We start from the raw sequence: 12,218 nt of genomic DNA, 5'->3' as shown, positions 1-12,218 counted from the left end.
TAAGTACCATGTGGCATGATGACATGGCAGGTTAATGCTGCGTGTCACTTGAAAATTAATCCCTGAAAGTTTAGACGTAAGTCATTTTTATCTTTAAAATTTTAAAAATTAATCAAATTAGTCCTTATATAAATTTCTTTTATTTTTTTTCATAATATTAAATTTGAAGTATTTTTAATAGTACTAATTTTAATATTATTTTTAGACCTTAAAAAATAAAATTTCTTTAAATAAAATAATAAAAATAATTAAATTATTATAAAATTATTTTGTCATTTATATTTTAACTTTTATATTTTCAAATTGTAATTTTTTTATAGCAAAATTTTTTATTTAAACGAATTTATCAAATTATTGTTGATTATATATTTAAAAATTTAGACGTTTTAAATCTTACTATATAATATAATATTTATTTTAAAATTCAAATCTTTTAGATTTTTAAAATTATAATTTTTATTATTATTTAATATATATGGTAGCACTCAATAATTGAAAAATTGATTTGTGGGATCACTTGTTGAATCTTAATATTTTAATATATATATTTTTTAAAATAACTACTATATTTATAGAGTGAGATATAAAAGATTAAAATATTTAAAATAACTACTATATTTATTTAGTGAAATTCAAAATATAATTTTAATATTTTGGATTTCACTAAATAAATATAGTAATTATTTTAAATGTTCTAATTTTTTATATCTCACTAAATAAATATAATAGTTATTTTAAAATATAAAAAAATTAGAGTTTAATATTTTGAATGTCACTAAATAAATATAGTAGTTATTTTAAATGTTTTAATCTTTTATATCTCACTAAATAAATAAAGTAGTTGTTTAAAAAAATTATAAACTTAATATATTAAATTTTTAAATATATAATCAACAATAATTTGATAAACTCGTTTAAATAAAAAAATGTCACTATAAAAAATTACAATTTGAAAATATAAAATTTAAAATACAAATGACAAAATATTTTTATAATAATTTAATTATTTTATGTAAAAAAAATTATTTATTAAGGTCTAAAAATAATATTAAAATTAGTACTATTAAAAAATACTTTAAATTTAATATTATCAAAAAAAAATAAAAAAAATTATATAAGGGCTAATTTAATTAATTTTTATAATTTTAAGGATTAAAATGACTTATGTGTAAATTTTTAGAGACTAATTTGATTATAAATATTTTTTTTACACGTCAAGTGACACGTGACATGCTAGAAGTCATTAACCTGACACGTCAACTAATCATATTGTGACACGTGGCATTAACATGCTACATCATCATGCCACGTGACACTTAATGTGATATGTCATCATGCCGTTATCATCTAACTAACGGAAAGATCAATTTAACTTATATTTTATCTTTTAAAGACTAATATGACTAAAAAAATCTTTTGAGAACTAATTTGAAGAATGAGTGATCTTTCAAGGATGAATTTGACTATTAATTCTATATATATACCTATTGAATTTTAGACACAGGAAAAACAAAAATCATCGCATTTAGATTATTCAAGGGAACAGCTTTTCAATGTCTAATTGTTAATGCAACTCATTTATTTTTTCGTATGATAGTTTTGCTAAACTTGATTCACGATGGTTCTTTCAGCTCTTCACAACCATCACTGTTGATGAGCCTACCCCTGGTTTGAAGGCTATCTTTAGCTTCAAAGTTCCTGATCAAAGGTCTGGCAAGGTAAGAACATCATAAATTTATGCATATTCATGCCTCTAGAATAATTATGCAGTTAGAGAAATCAACCTCGATAAATCTGGGTAAATTTATTATATTCTAATACTTAATTGGTATTAAGTTGTTGGATATTCTTTTAAACAGGTGGAACTTCAGTACTTGCACGACTATGCTGGAGACTGGAGTGAACACCAGTGTTGGGTTGACGGCAAACCCAATTGGGAACCTTTCTGCTGTTTTTGGAACTAGCATTCTTGCTCTCGGAGTGGGTCTTTCATATGATACCAAAAGTGGGGATTTGACAAAATCGAACGCTGGAGTCAGCTTCACCAAAAGTGGCATGAGCTTTGTTATAGGGGGGAAGGGGGATAGGAAGCATGCAGTTTTTATTTTCTTAAAGTTGGTGGTTCTTCCTGGGCAAGAAGTGTTTATGTTTTCTTTACGTTTGAGCAATTCAACTTTGTAAAAATAAGTAGGTTTTTTTATAAACCAAATGGTTTGACTCATTATTGAGGCTTTAACTGGCGCGAAATTTTTATATTGTTTTTGTTCCTACAATGGTTCCCTGCAATATTCCTTTATATCCCAGTTTGTTTATTATGCCTCTTGGATGGGATACATGTTTGGTTCTGTTTCTGAAGAAATAATTGTAGGTATAATTGATTTTGATATAAAGTGATTGATGTATTTGTTTAATTTCTTTTAAGAATAACGTTTTCGAACTACATAAGCAAATATTAGTTGTAAATTTTTTTTTTTTGGCAAAAAAGGGGCGAGAAAGAGAGAAAAAGAAGAAGCAAATGTATGCTTACCTTTGGGATTTGTTTTAGAAGTGGTTTTTTTTATAGGAAGTAAGATTTCATTTTTCTCAATGAATTATAGAAGCAAGAATCGATACCTTAGTTTGGATTCTGTAATATGATGTGAGTTTCCATCTCTCTATTCTTCTATCCATTAAGCTCCTTAGGAAGAATGATTAATAAGCTAAGGCAATTTTAATTGTTAGCAAGAATATACAAAATGTAAATTTAAACACACACAAATAAGACATAATTAAAGAAAATCTAAGAAGTAATCCTTGCAGCTTCCACCAATCTTTAATATTGAAAGCTTTAACAGCTAGTCTTTAACACTCAAAACCAAGCACAAAAACATCAATTATCCAGAAAGCACACACACACACATACAATATACATTAGTATTGTTATTCACAACTCCAGAAAAAGGCTTAATTTAAGAGATTTGGTGAGGCATTGGCCTGAAGTAAACCATCTCTGATTTGCTCAGCAACATCCCTAACAGCACCAGGACCATGTGGTATGAACACTGATGAGGACTTTGAAGAAGCACCAATTTCCTTCATTGTGTCGAAGTATTGTGTCACCAGAACCATGTCCATGATATCTTTTGCTGTCGTCCCGGGCACGTTCTCGGAGAATTCAAGCACACTGTCCCTCAGTCCATCCACAATGGCCTGGCGCTGTCGAGCTATTCCGAGTCCCGACAGGTATTTGGACTCGGCTTCTCCTTCGGCTTTCTTGATCTGAAGTATTTTCTCTGCTTCAGCTTTTTCATTAGCAGCTAGCCTCAATCTAGCAGCTGTTGAGAAAATAGTGAAATGGTTATTAGGAGATATAACCTTCATTACAATGATAAACCAAATGAGAAAAGGGTTTTAAGAACACTCTTTCTGTCCACTTATGCAGGTCATGTCTTTAACACATGCGCGCGCACGCACACACCTGCACGTGCGCGCGCACACTCACAAACTTGGGGTTTGAGACAAGAATAGCTCATGTCTTTAAATTTAAGACAAGAAAAGAGTTCCAAGTCTACCAAATGAGTGATTATTATTATATTTACTTAATTAGTTTGAACTTTGAAAGAGAAAGTTGAAATGCAAGCAAATATATGAAAAGCTGCATGTATATATGAATATTTATGCATGTTAAAAGTAATTTTTGATCAACTAAGAACAGATTACCTGCATTAATCTCATTCATAGCTCTCTTGACATGAACATCAGGCTCTATATCAACAATAAGGGTCTGAACAATCTCATATCCATAAGCAGACATGGCCTAAAACAAGAGTTTAAGATAATTTGTTAATCACAAAGTAATTGACAAGGATTATGATAACAAAAGCTGAAATTGCAGGCCGAAATAACACCTTTTCAAGCTCATCTTCGACGGCCCTTGCTATGTCGTTCTTCTGCTCAAAGGCAGCATCCAGCTCCAACTTTGGCACACTTGCCCTGATAACTGAAGAAATACAAAAAAAAGCATAAGCAGCATTTTATAGAAGCAGTAGATACTAGATAGTTCCATTAATGGAGTGATCTTGCATTAATTTCAGGTAAGTAACATTTCTAAAACAGAATCAAGCACAATAATCGATCATTCCACATACCGTCGAAAACATATGACTGTATCTGTTCCTTTGTGTTGGTGAGCCTATAGAAGGCGTCAGATGCTTTATCGGCCAAGGCGCGGTATTGCACAGAAGCAACCACATTCACAAACACATTATCCTAACAAGTATATCAGAGTTAACCTTTAACAATTGTTCAAAATAGATCAAATTGAAAATACACACCTACCTTATAAATCTTAAAAGGTAAAAGGTATATTGGAGAACAAGGAAATTTCTTGAAGCATAGATCAAAAGAAATAACATAGGGAACAATATGCAACTGTACTACTTCTTTGCAAAATTCATCACAGTTGAAAAATTAGAAGTTTTAAAATTCACAGAATCTCTCATAGGCAAATTGTTGTTCTTAACCAATTATAACTTTCAGTAGTGTTCTGAACACAAAGCAAAGTGATCACAGATCATATCATCTAAAGAAGAGCTAATATTACAGAAGGAGGAGGAAAAGGAAGCAAAAGAAACCTTGGTTTTTGTCTCGCATTTGACATCGAGTTGCTGCACACGGAGCGAAAGGCCGCCGGCTATCTGGTATCCGAGGCACCAAGGCAAGCAGTGACACCCAGGTTGCAGAACATCATCAAATTTCCCAAAGTGTTCCTTAATTGCCACATTTGATTGTCCAACTATAATACAACCTAAAGCTTGACCCATATCTTTCAATTCTGCACTTGGATAGCATTTACCCAGTAAACTAGGTTACAATTAATGAAATAATCTTTGTCAAAACACAAGAATCTAGCAAAAATTTCAACACAAAACAGATATCCAAGGAGAAATTTTAAACAATAAGAAAAATAAAGGTAATACCAAGTTTTCGTTTTCACCTATTTATGGCTATGATCTTGGTGTTTCAGGTCTTTTTTTACAGTTGACAATTCAAATATGCATAACTTCATTGAGGCTCTTAAACAGCAGCTATCGTCCCATATATAGTGTTGGTCCCTTTGTCCTACACTGTTCTTCGAACCAGTAATTTTCAAAGAGGAGATTAATTTTCTCAATTGAAACTTGTTTTGTTTCCGGCAAGAGAAGGAAGATAAACATACTCATAAAGATAATTAAGCCAGCAAACAGCGAGAAGATCCCATATTTGAGCTGGTAGAGTGATATGAGGAACAATTATATCAACATGATCTTCACTGCACTTGTGACACAGTTATTCCTCATGTCACTTTGTCACCTTAAATATGAGATCTTTTTGCTATTTGCTGGCTTAATATGTTTATCTTCTTTATTTTGCCGGAAACAAAGCATGTTGCAATTGAGGAAATTAATCTCCTCCTTAAAAACCACTAGTTTTGGAATAACATTGTAAGACAAAGAGACCAACACCATGGGAAGACAGCTGCTGTGATGCTGAAAGCGCTCCACCTGACTTTGAGGGAGGACTTAATCGAATCTCTAATGAATACACTAAGTGGGTGAGGAGAAGCGGGAGGCAATTACCTCCCGAATGGACGATGTTGGAGACGACCTTGTTGATCAGTCAATCTCCACTCTTTTCAGCATTTTTTCTTTTGTTTAAAATAATCAAGGAATTTTTCCTCCACTGCAGTACTTAGTTCTGAACACGGTTGACTATTTAAAAGAATATAATGCATAAGCAAGAAAATGCCAATTTTTTGTTTTTAATAAAATAAATTAAAATAGGACAAGCAACCTTTAATTTGCTTATAACTAACAAAATATTTTTACACACTACTATTACCTACTAAAATAATCTTCACGTTAATTAAGCATTATAATACAATTATCTTTGTTAAACATTTGCTGTCAGAAACGCGTTATTTGAACTTGAGCATTTGTGAAAGGAACAAAGAAAGAGAAACTGGATAATTTATGATGCAATTGTCCTTAACTGAAAATTATATACATGTTTGTCTTGCTTTGAATTTGTCTAATTTTTTAGATCCTAAACCGTATTTTAAGTTTTCACGTGATTTATTTTATGTTACAACGATTTAAGAAGAAACTGCCTAACAAAATAGATTATTGTGTGCTAAATTGGATTGAAAAAATTTAGAAAGTCAACATTTTTATTAAAATTTAGTTAATATTTAAATAATTATAACCTAAATAATTTACATGAAAATCTCTAAATGATTTAGAGTGCTACAAAGTACAAATTATACAGATTTAAAACAAAAGAAAAATATAAAAAATATATATAATTTTCAATCAGGATAATTTTACGTAATATCTCAACTCAAACAATTTATACACGTAAATTACTGGAAGGAAAAAACCAAAGAGAACAAAATTTATGGGAACAGCTTCATAGGCACACAATAAATGTTGCAGATACAATAGTTATTATCAATTATGATGATGATGACGATGGGTAGTGTGGTAGTAAATGCAATTAATAGCTTCCATTGTTGCGTGTTGAGAGCACCCTGTTTAATTTTCTGACAGTGCACATGTAGAACATATGTCTAATAATGTATATATCATCATTTCTCGATGCTACTCTTGTTTTGTATAACTTATAAATAAAAAAAATATTCCGCATACAATTATTTGTCCTCGAGTGAATAATTCGCGTATGGTTAAAGAATTAGTCGGATTCATTCGGTTTATAAAAAAGAATAAATAAATGAAAAATCTCAAATGGAAACCATATAGGTCCACACAATCTTAATTAATTCAATAATATTGCAATTGATAATAAACGAAAGCAATCATGATTGTTATTATTATTATGGTGGTAAGTGGTACCAATATTACTGTACACACTTTTGCTTTCTTCTCTATATCTAAATTATTATACATAAATCACTTTGATTCTAGCCACCATAACTTTTTTTATTTGGTCCAATATTTATCAAGCAATATCATAATGCAACGAAATCTAGTTTCTCTTCTAAGTTTTTCACGACTAACTACAGTTTCTTTTTTTTTTTTTTTTTCGGGTAGTAGTTGCTTTGTATAGTTTGTACTAATATAGTGATTTTAATTTATTTATTTGAATCATTTACTTTCAAAAAGAAAAAGAAAAAAAAAAAAAGAAGAAATTCTGAGTTAAACCCCAAAGTGGTCCCTGAGATTTACGGTTTGTACCAATTTAGTCTCTGACTTACCAATTGCACCATTTATGTCCCCGACTTTGTAAAAATTGCACCAAGGTCGTCCCTAGCCACATCTCTGGGCAAATTAATGAACGCCGGCAGTGACCTGGCGCCCGCCCAACCTTCTTTCTTTCTTCTCTTCTTCTCTGAAACCCAGCCCAACCTGCAGACCTCGACACCAACCTTCTGTCCGTCCGTCCGCTCTACCGCCGGCGACCACCATCGCTAACCCTCCCTCCTCCCTTCTTCCTTTTCTTTCTTCCTTTTATTTCGCTAACACCAAACAAGGAATGAATTCTAAAATTTCAGTTCAATTTGGTGTTACGCAAGAACATTCACCAAGTGCATAACCAAAATTCAATCTCAATCATCATAAAAACTTATAGAAAACTGCACAATATGAGTTACAATGCCTAATGAAAACAAAATTTGAAGCCTATGATGATCAGACATAAGATTTAACTTTCAGGCAATTTATCGAACAGGTTGTATGCAGGATTCATAAACAGCAATTTCAGTTTAATGTAAGCATCAATCAATCCAAAAATTTCAACCAGCCAATACACATTCAGTCCAGAAACATAAATAATCAACTATCCTAAGTCTAACAAGATCAATAAAAGCAGAATCAAAAGGCACTGAAATAAAAAAATAATTAGAAAAAAAAGAAACAGACACAGAGGATGGAATGGAACCTGCGTTGAGGAGTGAAAAAAGAAGATAGCGTAAGGAGCGGAGGTAGTGTCGTAGCGGCACAGAGTTTCGCCGCCGCTGGTGGTTTTCACCGGAACTGGAAGGTGCAGACAGAGGTGGCGCCACGAACAGGGGTGTTGCGTACAGGAGGAAAGAAATGGAGAAATAGGGAAGAAAGAAAAGGAAGAAGGGAGGAGGGAGGGTTAGCGACGGTGGTCGCCGGCGGTAGGGACGGACGGACGGACGGAAGGTTGGTGTGGAAGTCTGCGGGTTGGGCTGGGTTTCAGAGAAGAGAAGAAAGAAAGAAGGTTGGGCGGGCATGGCTTCTCACTTGGCCGGCGTTCATTAATTTGTCCGGAGATGTGGTTAGGGACGACCTTGGTGCAATTTTTACAAAGTCGGGGACATAAATGGTGCAATTGGTAAGTTAGGGACTAAATTGGTGCAAACCGTGAATCTCAGGGACCACTTTGGGGTTTAACTCAAGAAATTCTACTATCACTATTTATATATAGAGAGACAAAATAAAATATGATTGAAGGAAAAATTATTTATAACAGACAAATAGTATTTAAATACAAACAAATTAGCTAGGGTATGCTATTTTTACAGAATATGACACACATCCTTTATTGTAAAACCGTGTTCTTTGAAAAAGAATTTCAAACTGCTTACTGTTTTATCAAAGAAACAGAAACCACTTTATATGGCAAAAAAAAAATTCTTACTATATATACTCTTTTTAAAATTTAAAAGAAATTAAAATTCATATAAAATAAAAATTATTAAAAATATAAATATTGTTGTGTCTTCTTTATTACTTTAAATTTAAAAAAAAAATATTGTATTAAAATTGTTTTATCAAAAAATACAAAAAAGGAGAGATAATAAAAAGAATCAAATAGAAATTTCAAAAATTAGAATTAAAAAGAGAAATTAAACTTTCCAATTATATCATACATATTTACACTACTACATTATATTTCTATTTATAAGTTCAATACTAATTCTAATATTACTCTCTTTTTCAAAATAACCTTATCCTTAAAATTGTGATAAAATATATAAACAAGTTTAATATGTTAAATGTCAAAAATATTTCTATTATAATTTATTATTGTAATTTTGCTTAACACCTATTGAATTTTCTTTCTTCTCTTTATTAAAGAGAAAATTATAAAAAAAGAAAATTTAACTCATATAAGAGTTATTCAAAATTAAAGAATGATTTTATTTTTAAAAGAAATATAATTCTTTTTTCATATTCAAATAATTTTTAAACAAACTCTTAAAAGTTTTTGTTTTTCAAAAATTTCTACCCCTCTATTATCACTATTTTTTAAATCTGATCATTAAATACAGGAATTTTTTATTTTTATAAATTAAATAAATATAATAATTACCAAAATAAATAATTTTAAAAATATTTTTTTTATTTTTAAAATTATTTATTTTAATAATTATTCTATTTATTTAATTTAAAAAAATAAAAAATCTTTAAATACAGTACTAATAAACAACAGGGGAGGCCTCACTGAAATAATGCAAAGGGTCAGTTTCAATTTCTGAAACAAACATTGCCTTACTTTCATCATATTTTTTGTTGTCTTTTCAATACGGGCAACACGCCAATACCAAAACCAAACAGCATTTAATCGTAGGGACCATGTGTTTCTATAATTACATGTGGAATAATTTCAAATTACAAATATCTTCTTTCTTCCTTCCTCATTATTTCTCAACATTCTTTAATAGTTGTTTCCATTTTTAACTTACTATATTAAAATCAATGTGAAAACTGCGATTAGTGGGTATATAAGAATAATGTATGTTATTATATGAGTTGAGACTAAGATATAGATAACATTTTTGTGTATTTATAAGTTTAATATTTGTGACTTGCTTGATTTTGTAAATACAATTATAAAATTCAGCAAGGATATTTTTATGACAAATGTGTTCTGAAAAAAAAGACATGTTTAAAATTTTATTTATTACTAAAAAATAAAAAATAAAACATTCTAACTATAATTTATTAACATAAAATACAATAAATAAAGAGTTAAAATATATTTAATTAATAAAAATTTTAAATATAACAATTTTTACTTAATAAGAAGTATATAAAAATAGATAATATTTTCATATCATATTTTTTTTTTGGTGATCTACGGGGGTTAAAAACCCCAACAAGGAAAGGAAAGAGAACAACAGAGAACTAACAAAGCCAAAAAAGGGAAAAAAACAAAACTCTAAGATCCCCTAATTCTGAGGGTCCCTAAACTATCACCAAGAAGTGCGTAGCTAATGTCTGGTGGAGCTTTGTCGAAGAGGTGTAACCCAAGGGCCAAGTCCTGACCCTTCTTGGCAAGGAGATCCGCCACCGAGTTTGCTTCGCGCAGGGCATGGTTCCAGGTAATATGCTGAAATCGTAAAGCTAAGGTCCGGATGTCTTGTATCAAGGGAGCACATGGGTGTGCTGGGGGGCAGCCATGGTTAATGAATTTGATGGCAGCAGCTGAATCGGATTCCACAACCATGTTTAGATACCCATTCATAGTGGCAGTGTTCAGTCCGTGGATAATTGCCCACAGTTCTGCGTGCATGATTGAACAATTGCCCAAGTTGCAAGAAAACCCCTTCAAAAACCTTCCTGCCGAGTCTCGAAAAACACCTCCACAAGCAGCATTACTCCTCTGAGAGAACCAGGATCCATCGACATTTAGTTTAACATAATCTTCATCCGGGCGAGACCAACCTACAAGGCACTCACTAGCAGCTTGTGTGCTTCTTGGATTCAGGTCCTTCTTGGCTGCCTTGAGAAATTCCTCGGACCGAGCCCGGATTTGGTGAGACGCAGTGGTAGTAGGAACAAGGTCTCCCTGAAACACAAGTTTATTTCGGAAGTACCATAGAGAGGATACAGCAACACCAAAGGTACAAGCCCAGTTATTATCTGAGGTGAGGTTTTGAAGCAGCCACGCTTCGAGGCCAGTGCTATAGAAGGATCTACTGCTGTCAGGGGGGTTAAGCAGGCGCCATATACTCTTCGCATAGAAGCAGTCTCTTAGGACATGAATGGTTGATTCATCCTGGTTTCGGCACCGAGGGCAAGTATCATCAGTGGTCAAGTGTCTTCGTTTTCTTTCCAAATTTGTGAGGATGACGTTGTGCACAACTAGCCAGAGAAAGGTTCTAATACGCTCCGGTCCTTGCCAGCACCACACTAGCTTGAACATCTTATTAGGGCTGTCCTGGTTCGACATAAGAGACTGGTAGGCTGTTTTAACACTGAAGGATCCATCCGGGGAGTGGCACCAGGCCATACAATCAGGTCCCTTCCACGGTGATGGGGGAGAAATAGCCACAATCTTGTTGACAATGTCCTCTGGCAGTACACTCTGAAGCTTAACAACATCCCACTGCCCTGCAACATTTAGGAAATCCATTACCATTTCGGAATCATTAAAATTGCTACTTACCTGGCTTGAGCTCTCGCTTAGTCGTCCCACTCCTGGAACCCAACAATGTTCCCAGAAGCGAATTTGGGAGCCATCACCAATTCTCCAAATGGAACTTCGGTTAACATTTTCCCACACAGAACAGATGCCCTTCCATAGGTTTGAGTTGCTACGCTTCCTCTCCACTCTAGGCATGAGATCAGTTCCACTTCCATATTTAGACCTGAGGACTCTAACCCAGAGAGCATCTCTCCTTTCTATAAGCCCCCACCCGACCTTCATCATAAAGGCTTGGTTCAACTGGCAAGCATGTCTGAGGCCTAGACCTCCAAAATTTTTTGGCGCACAGACTTTTCCCCAATTGAGCAAATGTATCTTTTTTGTTTGTTCAGTATCTCCCCAGAGGAAATTCCTGCAAACACGGTCAATAGTATTACAAGTAGCAGTAGGCAAAACAGCAGATTGCATATGATATAAAGGAATAGATGACAGGACAGATTTCACCAGAGTTAGTCTCCCAGCAAGAGATAGAGAGGAGGCTTTCCAAGAGTTTAGCCTGGTATGGAGTTTGTTGATAACATCCTCAAAGGTATGTTTGGACACTTTGGAGTGCAGAATAGGGACGCCCAGATATTTCCCCAGGTCTTCAGTTCTGGCAAACTGCAAGGCATTACTCACTTCCGTTCGGACATTATGACCCACATTCTTTGAGAAGAAAATCCTGGTTTTGTCTTTGCTAACCCTCTGCCCTGAGCTCTCGCAGAAAGCCTCAAGACATTTGTTGATGGTGTTGGCTTGATCCAGGTTGGCCTCAGCGAACAGAATGATATCATCCGCGAAGCACA

At 33.0% G+C, this 12,218-nt stretch overlaps 1 protein-coding gene and 1 long non-coding RNA gene across 5 annotated transcripts; one reads left to right on the top strand and one right to left on the bottom strand.

Annotated features, from left to right (window-relative positions):
• The first annotated feature begins 1,503 nt into the window (after positions 1–1,503).
• Positions 1,504–2,336, top strand: LOC112740674 (uncharacterized). Its single transcript, XR_011871649.1, has 2 exons — positions 1,504–1,718; positions 1,860–2,336. It is a non-coding gene; the product is annotated as an uncharacterized lncRNA (long non-coding RNA).
• A 432-nt stretch (positions 2,337–2,768) lies between these two features.
• On the bottom strand, positions 2,769–5,990 carry LOC112744440 (hypersensitive-induced response protein-like protein 2). Of its 4 annotated transcripts, none has more exons than XM_025794069.3 (6): positions 4,976–5,990; positions 4,614–4,813; positions 4,128–4,248; positions 3,888–3,979; positions 3,700–3,796; positions 2,769–3,314 (listed from the first exon to the last, which is right to left on the bottom strand). In XM_025794069.3, the coding sequence occupies exons 2-6, from the start codon at positions 4,800–4,802 to the stop codon at positions 2,944–2,946; spliced, it is 870 nt and encodes a 289-aa protein (XP_025649854.1). In that variant the 5' UTR covers positions 4,803–4,813; positions 4,976–5,990; the 3' UTR covers positions 2,769–2,943. The 4 variants fall into 4 exon arrangements, with proteins under 4 accessions (XP_025649854.1, XP_025649855.1, XP_072071600.1 ...); XM_025794070.3 differs by having other exon boundaries at positions 5,598–5,909; XM_072215499.1 differs by having other exon boundaries at positions 4,614–4,842; positions 4,976–5,717.
• Positions 5,991–12,218: the final 6,228 nt, after the last annotated feature.

Source organism: Arachis hypogaea, chromosome 14 (assembly GCF_003086295.3).
Source record: "Arachis hypogaea cultivar Tifrunner chromosome 14, arahy.Tifrunner.gnm2.J5K5, whole genome shotgun sequence".
NCBI classification, from domain to species: domain Eukaryota; kingdom Viridiplantae; phylum Streptophyta; class Magnoliopsida; order Fabales; family Fabaceae; genus Arachis; species Arachis hypogaea.
The sequence above is the reverse complement of the archived record's forward strand: the minus strand, read 5'-3'. Positions and strand labels throughout refer to the sequence as shown.

What these genes read in the sequence shown, in the direction of transcription:
- LOC112744440 (XM_025794069.3), bottom strand. Translation starts at nt 4,802, where the DNA reads ATGGGTCAAGCTTTAGGTTGTATTATAGTTGGACAATCAAATGTGGCA. An exon ending in AATGCGAGACAAAAACCAAG is followed by an intron (nt 4,249 to 4,613) that starts GTTTCTTTTGCT and finishes TATACTTGTTAG; the next exon opens with GATAATGTGTTTGTGAATGT. An exon ending in TCGAAGATGAGCTTGAAAAG is followed by an intron (nt 3,797 to 3,887) that starts GTGTTATTTCGG and finishes CTCTTGTTTTAG; the next exon opens with GCCATGTCTGCTTATGGATA.